Consider the following 27,035-nt stretch of genomic DNA (forward strand, 5'->3'; position numbering starts at 1 on the left):
TATATGTACAAATAAGATATATGCATATATGATGTTTGTACATATATTCCTTCTATCTCTCTATCCTCTATCTTTGTGATTGTTATTCAGTTGTTTCAGTCATGTTCAATTCTTCATGACTCCATTTGGCATAGATAGTGGAGTGATTTGCCATTTCCTTCTGCAGCTCATTTTACAGATGAGAAAACTGAGGCAATCAGAATTAAATTACTTGCCCAGCAATATAGGTAGTAAGTGTCTGAGGTTGGATATGAACCCCGGAAGATCAGTCTTCTTGACTCCAGGCCCTACACTCTGTCCACTACACCATCTAGCTTCTATCTACACACATAAATACTTATACAAACATCTATATGTATGCAAACACACATATACATATAAATACATAAATACAAATATATGTGTATATACATATATACAAATATACATAGTTGCTTATATAGAAATACAAAGAAGATATATATGTCTACAAACTATAAATATATGCACACATATATATTATTCGGACATAGTTGCTTACGAATGTATATACATAGTTCTTAACATATATACACACAAATAAGATATATATATTTATGCATATATCTTCTGTATACATATATATGATATATCTTATTGGTACATAGTTGCTTTTATGTCGTTGCTCCTATCCCCCATTAGACTACGAGCTCTTTGAGAACAAGGTCTTTTATTTTTGTCTCCCTGGGGCTTGGTCCAATACCTGACACATAGTAGGCATTTAATAAGTGCTTGTTGACTGACTGACCATACAAGTGCTACTTTTTGTTCAACAAGACTTATTTGTTGTAAGGGAAAGCTTTTATTTTGGGAAGTGAAATGCTGGGGAAAGCAAGAAGATAATGAAACTGATGCAAGAAAAAAATTGAACCATGAAGCATTTTAAAATGTAAAAAAAGATTAGAAAAGAAGCTCAGAATGGGACACAGACAGGAAGAGTGAGTTGATACTATTGTTTTTAATATGCTGTATGCCCTTTTGTGGCAGATTCATAGTTTTATATGTAATCTTCTTTTTCCTGTCCTCCAAATACGGGAGTGTGTATGAATGTTGATGACCATCAAGTTAGTAATAAAAAGTTCATTAAAATCAAGAGAAAAGGGTAAGATAATGTATCTTTTTAAGACAGCAAGGCTTTCAAGATAATGTGCATTTGCCTTCCTACTGCACAACCTTGTTGGCTTGAGTTAGAGCCTTCCCTGTGTAATCTGGGGCCAGGGAGAAGCTATTCTCAGCTGAGTGTGAATGTCAAGAGTCTGCAGGCCCTGGGCCCTGCTGTTTTCAATTAGCGTGCCAGTCCCAATGGCATGTCCGGCAGACAATGTTTTATTAGGGGCTGGTCATCTCTGACTCCAGAGCCACGTGAACAGCCTGCGGTTCTACATGCTTCTCCTTGACCTTCCTGCCCCACTGAAGCTGGGGGATTGTTAGAAGCAGCAGCCAGAGCTGGCTGCCACTTGCCTTCCAGAGGTCAGCCTATTCTGCTTCTTTTCCCCAAGGGAGATGGAGTGAAGTCTGGGTTGAAAGAAAGAAATGTTTTTTTTTTTCCATGAAATGTAATCATTCCCTGTCCTTATGCAAAAGGAACTGAGATTTCAGAAAGCTGCTATCATTGTGAGGGTGTTAGATTACGGGGATGAACAGAGACTTTATTTTCTGGTTCTGCACTGCCCAGCAGTGATCAGGGTGAACTCCTAGGCCATTAGATGTAAAAGGAAAATCTAGCACAACCACTTCATTTTTCTAATTAGGCAAGAGGTGAAAAGAGTTACCCAATAAGATCAGAACAGATGATGAAACAGAACTCAACTTTCCTGAGGCCCCGCAGGAGGTCCTTGGTTTTCTATCATGCTCCTTTCTGTGTTCAACTCTGAGATAGGAGAATAACAGGATAGAAATGGAAAGGGTTCAGTGGGGAGCAATGAGAGCATTTCAAAGGATTGGAAAATATGACTACTAAAGACAAATTCAGAAAACTGGAATTGTTTTAGCCTTAAGAAAAAAGATGGCTGAGGATTCTAGTTCAGAAAAGGATATTATGTAGGGGATGGGGACCAGATGTTCTCCCTCACTACTGCAAAGAGAAAGAAGGGGTGGGGGAATGAGTTTATGGTATAGAAGGAAGGTTTTAGTTTAGGTGCAAGGGAAAATATCTTGATAGAACTGTTGAACACTGGAATGGGCTGTCAGTGGAAGCTGTGGCATCTTCTTTAAAAATGTATCTAGGATGATTTATAACTTAGTGTGTAATTTTGTCTAAATTCAGAGGAGATAGAAGACATGACCTTTCTGAGTCTCCACTTGCTATTTTGTATGCAAAGAGAACACTTATAGGTCAATCTTTATTGAAGCCACTCAAGTCTAGGATAACTGAATAAGATGTGGAAGGATGCTTAGAGGTCATCTAGAACAAGCCCCTTGTTTTACAAATGCAGAAACTGAGGTTCAGGGAGCTTTGACCTGCCCAAGGTCAGAAAGTTAGTAAGTGGGAGAGCCAGGATTTGAACCCATGTTCTCTAATTCCAAATTAAGCACCTTTTTTTTTGTCTGTTGTTAACAGACTGCTTCTTAGTCTTGATTCTACAGACAAATTAGTAAAGAAGAGATATGAGGACTCATCTATTCTAACTCTTTGTAGAAGAGATCTGCAAGTATTGTACATTGAACATATTTTAAGATTTTAATTTATTGATCATTTATGCTGTTTTTTCTACTTTTAAAATAATTACAAAATAATCTAAATATTTAAACAAATATATATATTAAATAATATAAATATTTAAAATAATATTTGTCACTGGGGCGGCTAGGTGGCACAGTGATTAAGAGCACTGGCTGGAGTCGGGAGGACCTGGGATTGGTTCTGGCCTCAGATACTTACCACCCACACACAAAAAAAACTGGCCTTGTAACATTGAGCAAGTTACTTAACCCCAATTGCTTTAAAAAAAATAAGATTTGTCACTTATCTGTTATATGGCTCTCTGAATGGGAGAGGAGCAGGGATACTGAGGGAGATTATGGTGATATAAATAAAAACTTATTTTAAAATATATTTAGAGAGAAGTGATCCAATGCAGACACAATACGCTATATATAACATGTTGGGACCAACATTTTCAGAAACAGCTAGCTCAGATTTTGTCTAATTTTGTTTGTACTCATCCCACCCCTCCTCCACACCACTCCAGACACATGATTTTTTTTTTTAATTAAGGAAACAAAATTACAACCATAGAAACATATCCACATATGCCTATCAGTAATGCTTCTGGAAGACACTGTAGATTCACCCTTGGCTTCTTTCTCCACTAACAGAAGAACTGGAGAGTATTTCCCTGCTCAAATAATTTATGGGCTTTTCAGTCTGCTGCAGTGGGCTAAGGATGAATTTGTGCTTCTACAAACCTATGTAGTGCTCATTACTTCTAACTGGTGAATTTCAGTCAATTTCGTTTTATTCATAGAAGTAAAAATTGAACATTCAAGTATACCTGTACCCCTTAGAACTTGAACTCTTCATTTAATGACTGATTTATAGTCCCTCCAACTACATATACTCAATTCTCCTTCACCATGAAAAAAGTAATGTATACAACATATGCTTAGATCTTACAGAAATATTTGAATAAGCAAACCATTATGTGGTCACAGTAATTTGTACTTGGAGTAAGTAGAATTTCAATTTATATTTCCTATGCCCTAAGCCCAAGTTAACATTTAATGTGTGGTGTGACCATAAAGAGTCTAATCTCTCATTACTACCAATTATGCTACAGCTGATGGATTAATTCATCAAGTTAGTAAGACAACCAAGGACTTTGATCAACTGAGCTAATCTGTATCTCTTTTAATCAGCTAAAGACCATTTCGTTCCAGCAATGTTGAATGAGTGTGATGAAATTCCTTTATGATATTTAATAAATAAAATTCAAAGTAAGAAAAGCTGCAAGTGTATATACTTAGAAAGAGTGGATAAATTGTAAGCAACTAACATCTCCGAATTGTACCAAAGTTAAATCCATTTTCCCTATGATGATATGTTGATTAGTCACTAGGAAAAAAAGAATTATCTTCACATACTTATACAGAAAGTTAATATTTCCTAAAGTCTGAACACATGACAAGAGCTTACTAAATTCTTATTAAATGAGATCAAATGATCAGAGAAGACCAATATGATCAAATGAATTTGTAAATGATAAACTCTAATGGTTTTTGAAAGACCATTTTATCTATACTTCTGCCTTCAAGATGGAGTATACTTAAAAGATCTCAGGGAGAGTCATTTTGATATGACAGTAGCATGAAGGGGAAAAGGAAATAGAGTGATAGAATCATAGAATTTTGGGGTTTGGAGGTACATTATAAGACATTTGATCCAATCCATTCACAAAGTATGGATTTCAGCTAAAGTATAATCAATGTCACCGAAACTATTTTTTTATGTTACTTTCAACTCAGCATAACCCACTGTATTGCTGGAGCATCCTAATTTTAAAAGCTAATTTCAGTTGAAATCTTTTAGAACAGTTTGTATTTCCTCATTTCATAGGGCATCTCTAAGAATCAGGAAAGCATGTTGTCTTATACATGGTTTTAGGATATGTGTGCATTAGCTTTGTTATTTCTTAAAAGCCCTTTTAGAAGCATGATACAATGGAAATTTTCTTTCAATTTGTTGCCAAAAGACTTGGATTTTTGTATCCATGAGGGCATTTATAGATTCTGGAGAAGTCACCAAGTCTCTCAGGTGTTCATTTTCCTCATCTGTAAATTAAGAGAGTTGTATTAGATCATCACTAAAGTTAACTCCAATTCCAACTGTTATTTGATATTAGTGTAATTGCCTACCATCTAAAAATGTGTTTCCAGGTAGGGTCCTGTTAGACCCAATGGTCAGCAAAAAAGAGCAAAAATTCCTAAAAAAAGGTAATTGATTTTACATCACTTAAATTTCTCTGTATATCCCTCTCCTCTCCCTTTCCAGAGAGACATCCCATAACACAAATATTTTTAAGGGAAAAACAAAACCAGAAATGAAGAAGAAAATATAAGCAAAACTTATCAATGCATCAAGGAAGTCAGAAAATAACTGTATTTTCCATAACTATGATCCTCTCATTCCTTCAAAGGATGGGAGTAGGGGTGAAGGGGGGGGGGTTTCTTCTCATATTTCATCTTTAGGGTCATGCCTTTTCTTTGTAATTCTGCAATATTCAATCTCAATTATTTTGTCATTGTTCATTCCATTTACATTGTTGTAGTCTTTGTGAATATTGTTTTCTTGACTCTTCTTCACAAACTCTCCATCAGTTTGTGTAGGTCTTTTCATATTTCTCTGTATTCATCATGTTTGCCATTTCTTATAGCACAGTAATATTCCATTATGTTCATATATGTCAGTTTAGTTAGCTATTCCTCAATTGATAGACATCTATTTTGTTTTCATTTCTTTTTTTTAATCAATAAAAAAGTATTCCTATAAATGATTTGGGGACTTCTTTTTTTTGGTGACCTCCTTAGTAACATTTTCTTTTATCTCCATATTCCCTTTAATCTCCAAATCAAAACCATTATGGTCTTCTTTTTGTATTCTATCACTCTATGATATAGGAATACCTCAAAATAATTCAATAGATATATCCATTATAATTGGTATGTAGCCAACCAAGGGTAAGGTGATTACTTAAGTACTAAAGCACATGGTAATCTTAAAATGTATGGATAATTTGTATTCAGTCTATGTAAAGCTAGCAGGGGAAGCAAGTAGGAACTGTAATATGCTACCAGAATACAGTTTGTATCTTAGAACTCCATATATTATAGCAAAGTAACTTTTATATCTATACTGCTAAACCTCAGTGGATTGGTTGGAAGGCGCTATCCCAGAAAGTGTATTGTCTTAGGAAGGTGGTCTTTGGAAAAGGTTTGATGATAGACAATACATACACTGAAAATCAGAGAGGATGCAAAGATGATTTAAAGGTTGCTAGCCAGAAATAGTGGGAGAGTAGTAGGAGCAGTAGTAGTAGTAGTGGTGGTGGTGGTAGTAGTAGTAGTAGTGGTGGTGGTGGTGGTAGTAGTAGTAGTAGTGGTGGTGGTGGTGGTGGTGGTGGTGGTAGTAGTAATAGTAGTAGCAGCAGCAGCAACAGTAGCAGCATTTTTACTGTTTAAGGTTTTCAAAGTACTCTGCATATGTTATATCATTTAATCCCTACAACAACCTTGTGAAGTGCTATTAATGTTTTTATTTTATAGATGTGGAAAATGAGACAGAGAAAGATTAAATGACTTATGTAGGAAAGCACTGTTGCTAAGTGTCAGAAGCAGCATTTAAACTCAGGTCTTTCTTATTCCAAGTCCAGTGCCAAACCCATTATACCAATTACCTGCCAGATAATGGCATTGCCATTGAAGGGTACCAAGAGAAAGTGGAAAGATAGGAAAGCCTAGTCAGTTTCAAGGGAAAGATGATGAGGTCAGTGTTGTACCTGTTCAGTAATGGTGACCAGTTCTAAAGGAGACAGCTTGTGGGCAATTGGAAATTTAAGACTGGAATGTCAGCCTCAGATAAGGTAAGCAATTACACAGAATTACTAAAGAACAATTGGAACTGGAGTCAGCCTTAGCAATGTTCTAATACAACTCTCCTAATTTACAGATGGGGAAAATGAACCCTAGAGGGATTTGGTGACTTGTCCAAAGTCATATACCTTGTAAATGCCCCAGCAGGTATACAAATGCAGAACTTCTGGACACATTAGCTAATGAAACTGTGAGAGTTGAGGAGGGAACTCATATTTCAAAGAGGGAAGAGGATCAAGACAGATCCATAAAGAACTCCTACTATTCAAGAGGAAGAAGAAACAATGTTAGGAAAAGAGCAAAAAAAAAAAAAAAAAAAAAAAAATTGGAGAGGGTTTAAAACAACAATAAAAAAGTATAGTAAAAAAGAAAAAAAAAAAAAAAAAAAGGAAATATTGGAGAAGGTTGAAGAGCCATGATGATGTAGAATTCTAAACATTTCAATTCTAAAGCTTAGAAATACTTTGCTTCCCTCATGTCTCTCTCTACCATACCTTTTAAATAAAAATTTTCCTGGAAAGGAAATCAGTCAAATAATAATCAGATGAGGAGAATCTCTTTTTTTTTTATTTCAAAAGTAGGAATATTTTCTGTGTAAACATATTATTCAAGAAAATTGAGGGCATAAAGGGATTTCTTTCCTAGAGTTAAGACCTATTATGCCTAAAATATTTGGTTGAGAGTGTCCTATGTATGATCAAAATGAGTTAAAGGCAGACAGACTTCATGTCTGAGGGGTTTTATAAGCTTTCTTTCCATAGGAAACCAGTCTAAAAATAAAATCAGGATTACTCATGAATTTTGATCAAATCTGTGATTTTTATCAAAAGTTTCCACTGACAGCTTCAAGTTCAAGGGGGAAAATGATTCCATGGCAAACTTAATACTCTAACTGAATATTCAGGATCATCTGATTATTTTTCATGCTAGACATTTCTTTCTCATTATGCTGATCTATCTTCTTAAGTTTCTCAATTTCCCAAACAAGGGTAATTCAGGGCCCCTTATTTCATTTAGATAATTGCATTTGTTAAACAGTCATTTAACATTTCACTAAATATTGTTTTGTTTTTTTCTTAGCTTTAAAGGAGTAGTTAGAACTGGCTTCATAAATAAATTGAAATCATAATTTTAAAAATAACTTGAGTGTTATTTTACCTGATTTTAAAGAATAATTCAGACCATATTCTTATTTGTTTACAAACCAATTGTTAACCCAGGAGTTACCTTCTAGCTATATTTTCTGATGGGAACCATGTGCTAGTCAGTAGTTTCCATAACTTTTGACCTTAAAATAAGTTAAATGTCATAAATTTTATGAATCACAATTTTACTTGGAACTTAGATTTAAATCTATATTAGCATGTGTTGAGGATTTTGAGAAGATTATGGGAGGATATTAAAATAGTTTAAACCACAGCAGCTTGGTTTAGTGGATAGATAACTGATATTATAGGCAGCACTGGAGAAGGAAATCACAAACCACTCCAGTATCTTTGCCAAGAAAAGCCCGTGGACAGTATGGTCCACAGGGTCATGGAGAGTTGGACACAACTCAGTGACTGAACAATAACAATTATAGGCAGAAAGCTCTGGGTCTAACTCCTTCATGCTAGCTATATCTCCCTGGAGAAATCACTTAGCCTCTCAATGTCCCAGGAACCTCTTTTGCACTCTAAGATATGGAAAAAAGCACTAATATGAAAAGATGCTTATAAAATGTTTTTTAAAATATTCACAGATCCCAGATGAACAGTTCCTGCAATAGAATGATATTGTTGTTTTGAAAGACATTTGAACTTTTCTAATAATTTGTCAGTGATTGTCATTGTGCTAATACTATGAATACCTCCTATGAGAAATAGGAGAGTGAAATAAGACTAGTTTTGGGTCTTTGGGTCATGGAAAGAAAAATAAAAAGCTAATTAATGACTTCTTTTCCAGATATATATGTACTTTCTTTCTTTAACCACTTCTCTTGCAGAATTAAGCAAAGAACAAGAGAGACAGAGGTCCAAGGTTAGCTTTTATCATGATTGATAGCCATGGTGTTATTTTTAAAAAATTGATTTTGAGAATCTATTACCCTGGCTGAAAGCAGTGGAAAACAGTTTCTTCAGTAACTTCCTAGTATTCTTTTCCACCTGGCACAAAAAAACACCGATTTCATCTTGGGACTTCAGACTGGGAAGTTGGAATTCTTCATTTTACTCTTCTTCCTGGTTCAGGTTCTGTCTTGATTGAAGTATGTCATCTCAGTTTGGTCAACACAGGTCTACTGGGGATAGGGATTTGCATTCTCAATGATACTCACTTCCAAGAATTAGAATGCTTAAAAAAAATCTGTGTGGCAAATGTACATACTGTACTTAGAGCACGCCAAAATACTTTGAAAATGACATTATGGAAAGTCATTAGCAAGACCTAGTGCAACTTTTTTTAGCTCAACTATAAGCAGAGTTTCAGGCACTCTCATAAAAACAAATCTTTATCTTTTTGCTGATGGAATCAAATTTGGACCTTATTCTGAAAATCTCTGGGTGAAGATTTCCTGCAAAGACAGTATGGTCAATGCTAAATTAGAATCCTCACTCTTACAAAGAAGGGGAAGGATTAAGGGATGTAGCCGCATTTATGTCATATTACTTATATATCTAATAAAGAAGTGACTCTACAAAAAAAGAAACTTTCTGATTTCCTGTATTAAAAACTGGCTCATCATTTTTTCCATTCAGTTTCTCAGAGCAAGGGTAAGAATATGTACCGAAAATCCTGTGGAGGCTCACTTGCAACATATTTTTTAGAATTTGCAGACTTTTCTAAGAGAAGAGAGTTGTCTTTTCTTTTCTTCCTTCCTTTTTTTTCCTTTCTGTGCTTTTAAAATATAAATTCCCCATTATCTTTCCCACAGTACCATGATCAGAATTACTATCAAAAACAGATATATTGTGCTCTATAAATGGAACACTAACATTTCAAACATGATGGAGATGCATGCAGAGTTTCCCTGGAAAGAGTGATTCATACATGCTGAACCACAAGCCATGTGTGCTTACCCCCTTTATCTCTTAGCTTACTTGGTTTAAGAAAAATTGCATTTGTTCTTTTTTACCAGGCATCTGGGGCACAAAAAGTCTTCTATCTGCCACTCACATAAGCTATTGTCTGAAAATTGAAATGTTCACAGAACCATTGCAATGGCCAGGAGTAGGTGGATAATGACAGTGGGAAGGAGAGAAGGATCATGGTTAGTAGTAATGCATATTAGTTGGGTGCTTGAAAGCGGGAGTGGACCAGGGAAAGCAATTTACAGGCTCTTATTTTTGTTTTGCAGGGCAGAGGGAAAGGATAAGGCGTCAGTGTGTATTCTTGGAAGTGGGTATAGAACTCCCAGAAACTCCACTTGTTACTTTTCCCTTCACTTCTTCACCAATTCCTTTTCCTCCTTTTTCTCAAAAGCCAAAGTTAATGGGAAATGTTATAGCCAGATTTGGCGAAAGGTAAACCATGCCAATTTCATCCCCCCACCTAAGTTTTGTATTAATCTTATGAAATTATACCCAGGATACTCAAACCCAGTAGCAAATACTAAAAACATAAAAAAACAAACAAACAAATAACAACAAAAAATGAACCGTGCCTTGAATCCGAGTATCACTTGGCAGGCAGAGTAAGTACAAACTTCACCTACATTCCCATTCATGTAGACAGCCTTGATATACTCATTCAGATTCTATCTGGATAGATATTCTATCATACAAATAGACATTCATCCTTGTAATCATTTGCACATATGTCACTTTAAAGTTCTCTAAATATTTTATATGGATTATTTCATGTGAGTCTCATATCAACCCTGTTTAGTTAGTTACTATACTCATTTGACAAATGGAGAAAGTGAGTCTCAGAGATAAAGTGACATGTTCACAGACATACAGGTTGTATGAGAGGTGAAATTTGAACCTAGGTCTCCTATTTCAAAATTCAGCAGACTCTCCATGACACCATGATGCCCCTCTATATAGAGCTGTGTTCTCCAATTCTACATAAACACACTAATTTACATACAACACCCCTTTTCTCTAGCATATTTTTTTTGCAATGGAAGTCCCTCCTCTTTTACCTTTACCTTTTCCTTTTTGGATGCTAGAATGTGTAGGATAAGCTGATCATTTAATTTTATCTTTTTTATCCTCTTTTTCTCTATTTTTCCTCTTTTTTCACCTCCATATTGTTCCATCCTTCTTCTGCTTATCCTACTGATTGATCCCTTTAATCCCTTTCACTACATTCTTCTACTCACTGTCTATTTTCTGGCCTCAGCTCTTTCCACAACACAATTCTGCCTCCTGTTAGAGTGGGATTTCTCTATTGCTAAATCACATATAAAAATTATCTGTCTATCCATCTATCTAATTCAAAAGCAAAAAGCTAAGAAGAGATAATAAAAGTCAAGATTATGGTTGTAGAGTAATCCATATGCTGTCAGACTTTGGTGATGTGTTGGTTCATTTTATTGCATTGCTTGTATTATCTCCAATTTTCTAATTTTTTTGTTATATATATTTTATTTTATTTTTTTGCTTTTTGGAGGGCAATTGGGGTTAAGTGACTTGCCCAAGGTTACACAGCTAGTAAGTGTTAACTGTCTGAGACCAGATTTGAACTCAGGTCCTCCTGACTCCAGGGCCAGTGCTCTATTCACTGTGCCATCTAGCCTCCTGTTAGATATATTTTTAAATGAAAATGATATAGAAGCAAAAAAAAATTAAACTTAAAAGAAAAAAAGAGAAAAAGAAGAAAGAAGAGATGAGAAAGGAGAAGAAGTGTGAAAGAAATTCTATTTTAGTCATTTGTTATGGTTCAGAGAAATATAGACTCTGGTAGAGTTCATGTGGAATTAAGCCAACCCAAACAGACTAGAATCTGAAGTCTCTTTTTAAGGTCCAGGGAGATTAAATATGGGTCCAGAATTAGGTAACAGTGATCATGAGTGTTACCACCACTACATTCTTGAGATTTCTGGGTTGTGTGGGCACAGTTGGAAGCAGTGAAGCTCTATTGGCCAATTAGAGCTGACCTAGTGATCTGGACAAATGAACAAGTTTGAGTTGAGACTGGACCAGACCTTAAGATATACTTCTGGAGAAGGGACAACAACAGTCCTCAAAAACTGCTTATCTGGAGAATACCAAAATTACATAGTAGTATAACTTATTTGGACCATTACTCCAAAGATTTTATCACTAACTGATAAATGTACATTTGCATGAAAATGTCCCCACAGCAATTTAGATGTAGGGGCAAAAAATTCACATTTCAATTGCATAGCTTTGAATGAATGCATATATTTGAACCTCATGAGATTGAGGGAGATAACATGGTACAATGGAAAGGATATCAGGACATAAAGTCAACCTGGGTTCAGATCTCAACTTTGCCCCTCAACTCTAATTCTGATTTCCTTTCCAGCTCTAAATCTGTGGTCTTATGCTTCTTTGATATTTCTTATAAAACTCTTGAAAGAAAAGAAAACAAATCAAAACAAACAAAAAATCCTCTAAAAGTCTATGATTACTTGCCAGTAAGATGTGTTGAGAACTAGTAGGGGAAGGTATGATGGCCTCAGAAGAATACTTTGCAAGTCATCTCATTCCTGGAAAGCACTGTGCTGGAGACTAATATGTTACAAAGAAGATTTATTCATGAGGAAACAACACTGAAGGGCATAGTTCTCAATCAGAGATATCAAGAAGTGATATTGGAAAGTGATGCCATTGAAAGAACTCTTGATATGATAGTAAGAGGGCCTCAATTCAAATTCTGGCTCTACAATTGACCATCAATGAAAGATACTGTAGATCCTTAACCTCTTTGTTTCTCAATTTCCATGTCTGTGAAAATGAGAGGGTTGGATTTTTTGATCTCTTAGAACTTTTTCAGTTCTAAAATCCTACCTCCACCCTAGGAGATGAAGTAAGGGAAAGAGAAATAAAGAAAACACCTTGCTTCAGTGAACATCACTCTTTTCCTTCCAAATAAATTCAGTAGTCATTTATTATATATCTAGGATACTCAGAGAGCTGTGTGGGATAGGAGAATAAGACAAGTCTTTACCCCCTTGAAGTCTACTCCCTAGGGAAGGGTAGTAGTGGTTGATAAAATAGATTTTCAAATAAGTATAATAAAAATGTTGTAGGAAAATGCATAGTTATGGACGGCTAGGTGGTGCAGTGAATAGAGCATTGGTCCTGGAGTCAAGGGGACCTGAGTTCAAATCTGATCTCAAACACTTAACACAAAAATCTAGCCATGTAACCTTGGGCAAGTCACTTAACCCCAATTGACCTACCTTCACCCTCCAAAAAAGAAAAAAAAAGAAAATGCAGTTATATATAAATAATTACTATCATATATGGTATTTTAAAGCTTGCTAAGTACTCTATATAAATTATCTCATTTAAGCATCACAATAATCCTGTGAAGGAGGTGCTATGGTTTTATTATTCTCATTTTACAAATGAGGTAACTGGAACTCAGAGACTTAAGTGACTTTCCCATAGTCACAGCTAGCAGATGTCAGAAGCAAGATTTGAACTATGGTTTTATTGGCTCCAAATCTAGCATACTGTCCACTAGACTACTATGTCTTTTTTTAAAAATAATGTCAGGGTAGAGCCAAGATGGCAGAGTAAAGGCATGGACTCATCTGAGCTCTCCCCCCCCACCCACCCAAATACCTTTAAATAAAACTCTAAACAAATCCTAGAGTGGCAGAACACATGAAAAAGATAGAGTGAATTAATTTTCCAGGTGAAGACAACTTAGAAGCTCAGCAGGAAAGGTCTGTTGCACCAGGTTGAGAGTAGAGCACAGTCCAGCATAGGTAGTAGAGATTGGGCCCCAGAAAACCAGGAGCAGGTCCTGAGGGTGACTGACTCAGTGGCAGCAGTGGTGGTTTCCAGATTTTTCAGCCCACAGGTGGTAAGGTGGTCAGATAATTTGTCAGAAGGAGATTTACAGGGGTCACTTTGCTAGCACTAAGGGCAGGACTCTACTGCATTGCCATACTTTGATCTGGATTGCAGTCCTAGATCTCAGTCCCAGGGTGAGGAGGGGCAATAGCACACTAGAGGTTTCAGTTGCAGAGGAGTGGAAACCCAGGTCACAATTCCAACATGGAAAAGAGTGCTTGTGGTCACTCACAGACCAGTGCACAGCATAGGAGAGTAGTAAACACATGTCTCTCTAGATCATACCACCTTGGAAGAACCAAAAACTTATAGGTCTCCAGAATTACCTCTGAAAACAGTTACACAAAAACCCTGAATTTGGGGACAGTATTCCCTCCACTGTGAAGCAGAATCATGGAGTTAAAATACAAGAAATAGGCTGGAAAATGAGCAAACAGCAGGAAAAAAGATCCTGACTATAGAAAGTTACTACTGTGACAGAGAAGATCAAAATACAAAATGAGAAGAGGACAGCAAAGTCAAGAAGTCTATATCCAAAGCCTCAAAGGAAAATATGAATTGGCCTCAGGCCAAAGATTTTAAAAATCAAGTAAGAGAGGTAGAGGAAAAATTGGAAAGAGAAATGAGAGTGATACAGAAAAATTAAGAAAAATGGTATCAACTTGATAAAAGACACACACACACATAAATACTGAAGAAAATAACACCTTAAAAATAGAAGAGACAAAATGGTAAAAGAGGTACAAAATGTGAATGAAGAGATCAATGCCTTGAAAAGCAGATTTGGCCAAATGGAAAAAGATATACAAAAATTTCACTGAAAAGAAGAATTCTTTAAAAAGCAAAATTGACCAAATGAAAAAAGAGATACAGAAATCAATGGAAGAAAAGAACTTAAAAAGACTAACCCAGAAAACAGATCCAGGAAAATAATTTAAAAATTATTGGACTTCCTGAAAGCCATTATATAAAAAAAAAGAACCTAGACATCACCTTTCAAGAAATTATCAAGGAAAACTGTTCTGATATTCTAGAACCACAAGCTATAATAGAAACTGGAAGAATCTACCAATCACCTCTTGAAAAAGATCCCAAAATGAAAACTTCAAGGAATGTTAGAGCTAAATTCCAGAGCTTCCATGTCAAGGAGAAAGTACTGCAAGCAGTCAGAAAGAAACAATGCAAGCAAGGTGGAGCCACAGTCAGGATAACAGATTTTGCAGTTTCTACATTAAAGAATAGGAGGGTTTGAAACATGATATTTTGGAGGGCAAAAGAGGTAGGATTACAACCAAGAATCTCCTGTCCAGCAAAACTGTTTTCAGGGGAGAAAATGGAGATTTGATGAAATAGAGTACTTTCAAGCATTCTTGATGAAAAGACCAGAACTGAATAGCAAATTTGACTTTCAAACACAAGAAGCATAAAAAAGTAAACAGGAAAGAGAAATTGTAAGGGATTCAATAAGATTCCTACATAGGAAAATGATATTTATAAACCCTAAATTTTTTTTTCCTAATTAGAGCAGTTAGAAGGAGTACACATAGATAGAAAGCACAGTTGTGATTTGAATGTTATGGTATGATTATTTTTTTTTTTATTTATTTTTAGTTTTCAACAATTCATTTCCACACGATTTAGAGTTACAAATTTTTCCTCCATCTTCTCCCTACCCCTCACCCCAAGATAGAAAGCATACTGAATACCCTTCCCACAATCTGCTTTCTCTTATATCCTCTCCCTTGCCCCCTCTAACTTCCTAGTAGGGCAAGATGGATTTCTATACCGCAGTGCCTGCATATCTTATTTCCTAGTTGCATGTAAAAAACATTTTTTTAACATTTATTTTTTAAAACTTTGAATTCCAGATTCTTTCCCTTCTTCTGTCCTTACCCACCCCCCACTGGGAATATAAGCAATTCAATATAGGTTGTTCATGTGTAGTTATGCAAAGCATTTCCATAGTAGTTATATTGTAAAAGACTAACTAAAATTCCCTCCATCCTACCCCTCCTCCCACTTATTCTGCTTTCTACTTTGACCCTGTCCCTTTTCAAAATTTGTGCTTATAACTACCCTCTCCCCCAATCTGCCCTCCCTTCTATCATTCCCCCTCTCTTCCCTCCCCCCCCACAGCCAATTACTTGACTTTTGAGCTCTTTGACATGGTAGAACTGTTTCCAGAGTGAAGAAAGCCATGTCCCAAATCACTGGGGTTTTTTACAAATCTTGTCAGAGCTATAAGGAGGGTGCCCTTTCTATAGACACCCCAAGCTCTGCCACACTGGACACACACCCCAGGACCACCACCCAAAACTGCAACCCAGATCCAAGCAGCTCAAAGCAAGAGCAATTACCCTCTGAATGGTTGCTTGGCCCCCTGTGATCTGTAGACCAGGAGCTCAGGATGCAGGCATGAGGCAGCAGCTACAGCCACCCTACCTCCACCAACTATCGCCCCTGGTGCAGAGACCAGACCATGCTCTTCCTTCTCCCAGTTCCAACAGAATTCCCTGAAGAGGTTACCCACTAAGAGGGTTAGGGTTGCTCTGCAGATCCCAAAATACCAACACACCAGGTCCTGCCAAATGAATTCAACTCAAGTCTTCTCAGCCAAAGAAAAGTAAAATTTATTAAAAGTTTGCTTGCATTAGTCACAGACTAAGTCTGTGCTAGGTCATTATATGGTGTTCTCACTATTCTATGTCATTCTATGGGGCTCTCACTATTCTATGGCACTCTCACACCACATGGTGTGAGATGGGGTCTTATATACAGAAGGTTGTGGGAGGAATCTAGGGATGGTCTAGAGGAGGAGTTTGGGGAAGGTCTTCAAGAGGAGTTAATGAGGTCAATGATTGATTAAGGGTGGGAGGTAGCTGGAGGCTATAGACAATGGTGGGCTAGACCAGTTGCAGGGTGTATTGATATTTTGATAGGCTCAAGGGTGGGAAGTAGATGAATAATGGAGGGCTAGGCTAGTAACTAGGCTAGTAGTTAGCACTTACTAACTAGCCTAGAGGTCTGGGCCCAGCCACAATGTAAGGCTTATTGCCTCATGCAAATGCCTCATCAGATGAGACAATTTAATCAAGAGTCCAAGGGAGGTTCCCAGAGCCTATACCTCAAGGACTCAAGGAGAGCTAGAGGAGGCTACCAGAGCCCATACCTCATCATTCCCCACTGACCTTTTACTTTCTCTCTGGTGTTTATGTGTTGAGAAGTCTGGAAACTGCCAAAGCTGCTGGTGATTCAGTCTCCTGAAGTCTGTTCTGGCCAGTCTGTGCTACTAGTTGGGGCTACCTCATATATCAGACCTCTGTGGCTCTACAAGAGACTGCACTCGACTCCCAGCTTGGTGCAATAGACTCTTCCTGTTGGCCTGTCAGGCTGCCTTCAGCAGGAGATTTGTTTCTCTCTGTCACTTTGTGTGTTATGTATCTCTAAAATTTGTTCCTGCCTCTACTCCACCATCTCGGCTCTGCCCCCCCTGGTATGATTATCTTAAAAAATAAAATTAAGGGGTGAGAAAAAAGAATGCAGTAGGAGAAGGGGAAAGGGAGATATAGAATGGGGTACATTATCTGACATAAAAGATGTGTAAAAGAGATTTTACAGTGGAGGAGAAAATTGGGCAATGAAGGGGAGGAGCCATTCCTACTCTTATAGTAATTGACTCAAAAAGGGAATAGCATATACATTCAGTTGGGTATCTTACCATATCTTACCATACAGGAAAGTAGGAGGGGAAGGGGAAAAGAGAAGGTGGAGGTTAGTGAGGGGCTAAAAGAGAGGGCAGTTTGGGGGAAGTAAAAGTCAGAAGCAAAACACTTTTGAGAATGAACAGACTAAAAGGAGAGTGAGTAGGATAAACAGGGGGGGAATAGGATGGAGGGAAATATATAGGTGGTAATCATTACTGTGAAAAAATTTTTTTACAATGAGTTTCTCTGATAGATCTAATTTCTCATATAGAAAACTGATTTAAATTTATAGAAATAAGAGCCATTCCTCAATTAATAAATGACCAAAGGATACAAAAGGCAGTTTTGAGAAAAAGTAATCAGAGCTATCTATAGTTATGTGAAAAAAATGCTCTAACTCACTATTGATTAGAGAAATGCAAATTAAAATAACTGAACCACCACCACATACCTATCAGATTGGTTAATATGATAGAAAATGAAAATGACAGATCTTGGAGGCGATATGGGGAAATTGGGACACTAATGCACTGTTGGTGGAGTTCTGAACTGATTCAACCATTTTGGAGAACAATTTTGAACTATGACTAAAGGGCTATAAAACCATGCATACACTTTTACCTAGCAATACCATTACTAAGTCTGTATCTCAAAGAGATAAAAAATCAAAAAGGAAAAGGACCTATGTGTAATCAACTCTTTTAGTGGTGGCAAATAATTTGAAATTGAAGGGATGTTCATTAATTGGGGAATGGCTGAACAATTTGTGTTATATAATTGTGGTGGAATACTATTAGAAGAAATGATGAGCTAAATGCTTTCAGAAAAACCTGGAAAGACTTACATGAACTGACGTAAAGTGAAATGAGCAGAATCATGAGAACATTTTACACAGCAACAGCCATATTGTATGATTATCTACTATGAATAACTTAGCTATTCTCAATAATAACATGATCCTAGATAATTCTGAAAGACTTATATTGAAAGGTGCTATCCATCTGGTAGAGCCTGAATGCAGATCAAAGATACTTTTTCTTTACTATATTTTTCTTCTTTTTTTGGTCAGTATTTTTCCCCTCACAGGATTACTTACATGGAAATATGTTTTGTATGATTACATGTGTACAACCTATGTCAAATTGCTGCCTTCTCAATGGGGAAACTGGATAGAGGGAGAGAATTTGGAACTCAAAATTTGAAAAAAAAATGAATATTAAAATAATTTTTATATGTAATTGGGGAAAATAAAATATTATAAAATGTCAAAATACAATAAGACAATAAAAAAACTCAAAAATAATGTGAAAGGTCAAAGAAAGGATAAGTTCAGTACTTTATTCTTGTTGTTCAGTTGATTTAGTCATGTTTGACTCTTCATAACCCCACTTAGGGTTTTCTTGGCAAAGATACTGGAGTGGTATGCCATTTCCTACTCCAGCCCATTTTACAGATGTGGAAACAGAGGTAAACAGGGTTAAGTGACTTGCCCAAGGTCATCCAGCAAGTAAGTGTCTGAGGCTAGATTTGAACTCAGAAAAATGAGTTTTCCTGACTTCAAACTTCTTACCACTCTATCCACTGTGCCACTTAGTTCCCAGTCATTTCTTTCTTTCTTTTTTTTATAAGCAATCGGGGTTAAGTAACTTGTTCAAGCTTACATGGCCAGTTATTTCTGGGTGTGGTGCTAAGTATCTGAGCCCAGATTTGAACTCCAGGTCATTCCGACACTGGAGCCAGTGCTCTTACTTGCTTAGCCACCTGGCTGCCACTAAGCAATTGGGGTTAAGTAACTTGCTCAAGGTTACATGGCCAGGTGTTTCTAGGTGGGTGCTAAGTGTCTGAGCCCGGATTCAATCCACAAGTCATCCTGACAGTGGAGCCAGTGCTCTTACTTGCTGTGCTACCTCGCCGACCCCCAGTCATTTCTTTCTACTGAAAAATAATTCATTTTCAATTGAATGAGTTCCTTTTAATTCACTGCTATTGGGAGCTGGTACTTAACTTGAAACTTCAAAGTAGCAATGAAATTCCTTTTATGTGAAGTACTTGTAAAATGCTATATTATAAGTGATATTTGATAAAATCATAGGGATATTTTTTGTTTTTATCTTACTTAAATTTTCTTACCATATTTCTTTTTTTTTTCCCTCCCAGAGGGTTTGGATGATAAACTTATTTAATATGTGAATTACAGATAGTTGGGAGAGACAACTATAAATACATCAGATGACAGAATAGGAACCCCAAAAAAAGACATTTGTGATTTTCTAAGTCAATATGAAGTCTGTAGAATCTGATTCTATTTGTACTGGAACACTGAGAGATTGAGTATACACAGCCAGGATGTCTCACAGTCTTGAACCCTATGTGTTTTTCTGACTTTGAGAGAAATTCTTTATCCACTATCCCATATTTTTCTATTTTCATTTAAATCTTGTAGTTTCAGGATAGGTACAAAATTTTAGAAATAAATTAGCATAGTATCAGACTTTAATAGTAGTAAATGGGAATTTCTAAACTTGTGTTAAAAATAAAATCATTGGCACAGGAGCATGATGGGGGAAATGTCTCTACTCAATGTTTTCATGAAAAAGACCACAAGATTTTAGTGGACTTCAATCTCAATGAGTCAGCAGTATGATTTTACAGGACAAAACAAATAAACAAATGCAGTATTCACCTGTATTGCAATTCACATTTATATAGAACTTTGAGGTTTATAAAGTACTTTTCTCATAACAGTCCTGAGAGGAAAGTAGTACAAATATCACCTTTATTTTAAAGATATGGAAAATAAGTTTCAGGGAGGTTCATTGACTCAACCTGAACCATAAGTTTGATAATAAGGAATAGGATACAGCTTCGGTACTTTGTCCTGACTAGTCAGAACACATGGAGAATGTTAGAAGAAGGTTGATCTAGTTGGTGGAAGATACGACCATGCTATACAAGAACTGATTTAAGGAACTGAGTATGTGCAGGGTAGAGAAGATACGACTTAGAAAGGATTAGGTCAAGTATATGTAAGGTTCTCTTATAGAAGACAGATTAAACTTGTTTGCTTGGGTTGAGAAGAAATGCTAGCAGTAATAGTTGGATATGACAGAGAAACAAATTTAGGTTTAATATGTGTAGGAAAAGATTTCTACCTTTTCAGATAACTTAATATTGATGTGGTAACATGGTATTAACATCCAGTGATCCCTTTAGGAAGTATAAACAGCTGCCTCTGATGGAGTCAGAAAGTGCAGTGCATTGTGATAGGCTCAGCTGAAAAATGAGAGAGGATGAAGGGAAGAAGGTAAGCAGAGAGACAGGCAGATGAGTCAGAGAAGAATCCAGATCTTTACCCTTCACCTCTTGGTGGAGGGGAAGGAATTTTCTCTTTTATTCCCCTACTGACATGAAGTCTGATTGTGGAACTATTCATCTAGGGTTAGTACCCCATATAATAGTTGGGCAATCATTTTGAAAGAGTTCAAAGCACAGTTGAAGGAGAAGACACACATTGTAGACAGAGATTGAGAAAAGGAGTTTTCAGGTGTGAGAACTCAGGTAGCAGAGAAAAGAGCCAGTTATGGAATTAAGAGAGAGCTAGCCCTAGCAAGTGAGACATAGGATTCAGAGGAGATAAAGGATATCAAAGCCCAGTAATCCTGGAATTCTAAGTTTCCTTGGGTCTTAGCATTCCCAAATGACCTCACTAGCATTTGCTTTAAGTTTATGCCCAGTACTTACACAGATGCTGTATGTGTTTATGGGAGGGCTTGCCCCAGATTTATTGGGTAATGATTTGTAGCTATTAGTTTTCTATTCTTTTAGTTAATACATGCCTTTGTTAAGTGTTAACCATGTCTACTGACTTAATGGGAAGCATAGTAGTGAGGGTTATAGTTCTCGAAGGGCAATACCACGGAGTATATCCTTGACCCTAACATAATTACTGTCCTATGATGGGAGGATCACAGATGGATTGTTACCAGAGAAACTGAAGAAATTGAACTATCCAAAAATTTAATTCTCTTAGATGTTCATTTTTCTCCGCAGTGGAGTTTTTCAAGCAGAGATTAAATGGACACTTATTAGAGATGCTGTAGAGGACATTTATCCTGAGGTTTAGGTTGGATCAAAGATCTCAAGAGAACCATCCAATTTCATGAGATTCTTTGATTTTCTAAGTCCAGGTTCTACCTAATAATTGAGTTACCCTGGATAAGTCACTTAATCTCTTTAAGCCTCCTCATCTTTCAAAATAGAATGATAAAACTTGGCCTGCCTATCTCACAGGGCAATTGTGAAGATCCAATGAAATGATGTACTTGAAAACTTTCTGGAAACTAATGCTATACCAATGTAAGGGACTCATTAAAATTAAAATAGGAGTGCCATTATAGCTTTGTCCCAATTGCACCAGAGTACCATTATAGTCAAGTAAATACCTAACAAAGTGCACATGCAGTTTATACCTAAAACAGTGCTATATGCATAGATGTTTAATGAATTTTTATTTAATAAATGTATAGCTTGCTTCCCATCAGCAGTTTTTTGTTCAGCAGTTTTCAGTCTGCACTCCAATCTCATATTTTGGTGCCACCCTTTCTCTCCTCCCAGGGAGACACCTATATCCAATTCCACCCAACACACCCCAGTGCCCTCTGGCTAGTCAAAGACCTCTCCTTTGACATAGACCCACCCAGACTCTTACTGCTTAGACCCACCCAGGTTCTAACTGCTCTCAAACTCACACCCTGAGCTCTGAGATACTAATCCCTACCCTACCCCACTCTACCCTACCCTAGTCTTTCCAACTATTTCTTCCCCCATAGAGATTATAGAAGATAAAATATATCATTTCCAAAAAAGTAGTACACATTCAAATCTGGTTAGATGTTGTTCCTCATTGTTAGTCATTTGGGATTATTATGGGAGAAGCAGAGTTTATGCCTAGAAGTATGTGCCAAATATGCCATCAGAGTATTGTAATATTGATGAGGTATGGGCTCTGGGAGCCCCCTCGAGCTCTCCTTGAGTCCTTGAGGTGCAGGCTCTGGGAACCTCCCTTGGATTCTGTTTAAATCATCTCATTTGATGAGGCATTTGCATGAGGCAATAAGCCTCACATTGTGGCTGAGCCCAAACTTCTGTTACTAGACTTCCCACCCTCCGTTCCCAGCTTTGAGCCTATCAAAATATCAGTACACCCAAACTGGCCTAGCCCACCATTGTTTGTGGTCTCCAGGTGGCCTCCCACCCTTAATCACTCATTGACCTCATTAACTCCTCCTGAAGATCCTCCCCAAACTCCTCCTCCAGACCACCCCTGGATTCCTCCCACAACCTTCTGTATGTAAGACCCCATTTGCACCATGTGATGTGAGAGTACCATAGAATACCATAGAATATTAAGAGTGCCATAGAATAGTGACAGTGCCATAGAATTCCATAGAATTGGGAGAGCACCATAGAATGCCATAGAATAGTGAGAGGACCATAGAATGACCTAGCACAGACTTAATCTGTCTAATGCAAACAAACTTTTAATAAATTTTACTTTTCTTTGGCTGAAAATATGAATCAAATTCATTTGGCAGGACTCTGCGTGTTGGTATTGTGGGGTCTCCAGAGCAACCCTAACCCTATTAGTGGGAAAACCTCTTTAATATCACCTGTCACATCCTTCTAGACATGCCTATGCTGAACGGCACTGGGAACTCAGACTCATATTCAATCTCTCTAGGTACCTATACAGTCAGAGGACATGTACCTCCAAAGCCCAAAAAGATCCTTATACTCACCACATTCTTGATGACCTATTTGGGAAACCCATTCTCTAGGTTATCCCAAATTTATTAGTTCCATGATGGCCACACTCCTGTTTCATTCAGCCTTTCTTTCCTTAATAGGAACATAGAATTTGAGCAAATTGTCTCTTTCAGACAATTGAAATAATGGGTCGCTCAATTTGTGTTGTGTTCTCTGAGGGCAGCTAGGTGAATGCTGGGCCTGGAGTCAGGAAGACTCATTTTCCTGAGTTCAAGTCTGGTTGCAGACACTTATTAGTTGTGTGACTCTGGACAACTCACTTAACTTGGTTTGCTTCAATTTCCTTATCTGTAAAATGAGATGGAGAAGGTAAAGGCAAACCTCTCCAGTATCTTTGCAAAGAAAGCCCCTCATGAAGAGTCAGAAACTACTGAACAACAACAATCTATTGCAAGAACATCTAATCTTATCTTCACTGATTCAATAACTACTCCACCCTTTCTCACAAGTATATCCTTGGGACAGATCTTGCTGCCACTCAGACAAACTACATCCAACGTCAAGTTGGATCTCTTTTATAAACCTGGGGTAATTGATGACAGTTGCACAAAATTTGTTTTCTCCCTGTACAGTTGCTGTCTGCCTTTCCTTCTAAGGGTTCTCAGGTTTGTAATTTCAAAGTATCAGAGCTATTTTTGCTCTAACTGGGCAGATCTTTCTTTATTTCTGACATTCTTTACCATTAACGGGTAACTTGTCCAATCTTCCATTGCCTTAGAAAAGATTTGGATTCGTTTGTTGTTGTTTTTAATCTTATCCCTCCTAAGTGGCATATAGGATTTAGAAAGTCATAGAATTCCAGAATTTCCAGTGATCTCATGTAAATTTTAGCCAGAGCTTTTTGGAAAAAAATACCTTGTCCTCAGTGATTAATTCTAATTCAGGCAACTTACAGCAATGAAATGATGATGAAGGTGATATTTGGGTACACAGTGGATTAGTGCAAAGTCAGGAAATCATTCCTTGATCTTTAGAGCTGGGTCACAGACCTGACCTATTCATAATTGCAGGGTTTCAGCCCATCTCAGAGGATTCTGTAGCTACCTTTCTGTATTCCTTCTCGATCACCTTGTCCCTGTCCCCTCCTCCTCCCCTTAAAGCAAACAAGAGAATAATATTAACCTGAGCCATTTGCTCTCTATTTGCAAAGATAATGAAGAGTTGTTTTTCTTCCTTTTCTCCTATAGAAGGAGCCAATAAGCATCTTTCCTGTGTTTCTATTGAGAATTGTTTATAGAACTAGGATAAGGTCTTGTTTCTTCTCTGCTGATTCATAGAACAAAATTATTTTGTTCAATGAACTATTTTCCTATTAGAGACAAGTTTTGATTTCTTGGAAACTAGCCCCATTTTTGGATGAGTTGTTCATTTGTTTTGCTACTTTCAAATTATTCCTCATTCTATTTATTTGAGGTGTGTGTGTGTGTGTGTGTGTGTGTGTGTGTGTGTGTGTGGTCATGTGTTTGGCCAATCATTCCACAAACTTTTATTGTTTACTATGTATGTGACACTGAATAAGGCATGCATGGGGTAGTACAGGGAATAAGAAGATATGTGAGACAGGGTCTCAACCATGAAAGACCTTAAAAGTTAGTAGGAGAGATAAGAAAAAAAAATATATATATATATACATATTCAACAATCAACAACATTTATTAGACGTGACACTTACAATGTTCAAAGCACTATGTTAAGTTCCGAGGTTATAAGAAATGAAACAAAGCAGTCTCTACACTTAAGTAGTTTACATTCTATGGGAGGAGACATAAAGTATCAAGGGATTATCATTTCCCAGGCAACATTTTTATCACTTATGGTTTTAGGGAGCTGCCTGAGCTGAGTTCAGCTACTTGCTCAGGGCATACAATTAGTGGAAATCAGAGGTTGGATTTGAACCCAATGCTTACTCAAGGTCAAACATACCAGCTTCTATATCACACTAGCTCTCTTGTGCTTTATACATATAAGTAACTTCAAGGTAATTTGAGGAGGTTTAGAGCATGAACAATTGAGATTAGAAGGTTTCATCTAATATATGACACCTTGTAGTGCCAGTGCAATATTTACAGCACTGACCATGACTAAATATTCCCATATAGTGCTCGATTGTAAAATATAACAGATTCTCCATATAGAAGACAGAACCAAACAAAGCATTTATTTAGATACCAGAAGACTAAATCCCCAAACCAGTAAGCCTATTCCATCATAGTAGTAAAGAAATTAACAAGCCATAACAACACAGAGAACCACAGCATCCTTTAGCCTTCCCACAAACCAATACAAGATCAATATTTACTCACAAACCTCACTAACTCCTTGACTAAGAGTTCTCTCTCTCCCATAGTCTCCCTAGCTCTGACTCTCAGCTTCCTTGTGTCTCTGCTGCACCCTTCAGCAAACTCCTCCCACCACAGGCTCTATGTGACTACATTCAGTCTATTAGGGGGCAGAGTTTACTTTCTAAGCAAGGAAGGTCTTCAAATTCCCACTAGGTCTATTAAGGAGCAGGGAAGATCTTCAAATTCCCATTCCCATTACATACCGAAGATGAGCTTTAAAGGAAGATATGGATTCTAAGGAGCAGGGAAGAGAAGATAGTACATAATACAATTGTACACAAACAAGAGATTGAGTGTTGAGTTTGATTGAAATAGGGTACAAGGAGGAAATTAATAAAAACTAAGGTTGGCAGTATGGTGCTATAGAAAGAGCACTGATTTTGGAGTCAGAGGAACCAGGTTCAAATCCACTTATTCCCTTTGTAAACTTAGAACTGTTTGTCTAGGCCTCAGTTTCCTGACCTATAAATGAAGGGTATTAGAATAGAAGAACTCTAAAGTCTATTTCACTCAAAATCATTGGACCTAAGTTGGGTGGGGGGAGGTGGCAGCAGAAGATTGTAACTAAGTTGTGTAGGGACTTAGATTCTAGGCTGAAGGGTTTGTATTTTATTTCAAAGGCAATAGGGAAACACTGAAGTTTTTGAGAAGGGTAATGAGGTATCTAGTATGTTCCTTGTTATGATTATTGAAATAATAAGCTATGAGGAATGTGGAATGAAAATGAAATATATTTTTCAATTGTAAGGCCAATATAAAGAGACCAATTAGCTGTCTATTACAATTATCCAAGTGAGAAGTGATGAGGGCCTGCATTATGGTGATGATGATGCAGCTAGGTGACACAGTGGATAAAATTCTGGGTCAGGAAGTCAGGAAGCCATCACCCTGGAGCTAGAGCCCAGTGACACTATTGAGAATGTCAAGGCCAAAATCCAGGACAAAGAGGGCATCTCTTCTGACCAGCAGAAGTTCATCCTTTCAGGCAGGCAGCTGGAAGATGGCCACACCCTGTTTGAATACAATATCCAGAAAGAATCCACTCTTCTTCTAGTCCTGTGTCTTAGAGTTAGCATGCAGATTTTCATGAAGACCTTGACAGACAAGACCATCACCCTGGAGGTGGAAACCAGTGACACTATTGAGAATGTCATGGCCAAAATCCAAGACAAAGAGGGCATCTCTCCAGATCAGCAAAGGCTCATCTTTGCAGGCAAGCAGCTAGAAGATGGTGGCACCTTATCTGATGAAAACACCCAAATGGGGTCATGAAGAGTTGGACAAGATTGAAATGACTAATCAACAACAACATGTATAAGAAGGGGAGATGTCTTAGGAATGTTGTTTAGGTAGAATCAATGAGACTTAGACTTGGGGAAGGAGGTGAAGAAACAAGAATAAGTAAGAGGGGTAGTTATTACAGCAGGAGAAATAGGGAAGAGTAGAGGAGGGGTGGTTTTAGGGAGAAAGATGATGAATTCTGTTTTGGACATACTGAGTTTGAGATGTTTCTGGGTTAAGATTGATGGAAATGTTCAGGAAAAAAATAGCAATACCCAGGTCCTTTGTGTTAGGAGGATACT

At 37.2% G+C, this 27,035-nt stretch overlaps 1 protein-coding gene across 1 annotated transcript in view; it reads left to right on the plus strand.

Moving 5' to 3' along the window:
* LOC138153178 (polyubiquitin-like) overlaps window positions 1-26,724 on the plus strand; it is a 50,469-nt gene extending 23,745 nt beyond the window's left edge. Inside the window, exon 3 of the mRNA XM_069077332.1 lies at window positions 26,321-26,724. Within this exon, the coding sequence (XP_068933433.1) occupies window positions 26,321-26,724 (404 nt within the window). The remainder of the gene's footprint in view (window positions 1-26,320) is intronic.
* The last annotated feature ends 311 nt before the right edge of the window (window positions 26,725-27,035 follow it).

The sequence above is a fragment of the Petaurus breviceps genome, unplaced genomic scaffold (assembly GCF_028583685.1).
Source record: "Petaurus breviceps papuanus isolate PSGF00001 unplaced genomic scaffold, PetGlider_PUasm1.0 90977, whole genome shotgun sequence".
Classification (NCBI taxonomy): Eukaryota; Metazoa; Chordata; class Mammalia; order Diprotodontia; family Petauridae; genus Petaurus; species Petaurus breviceps.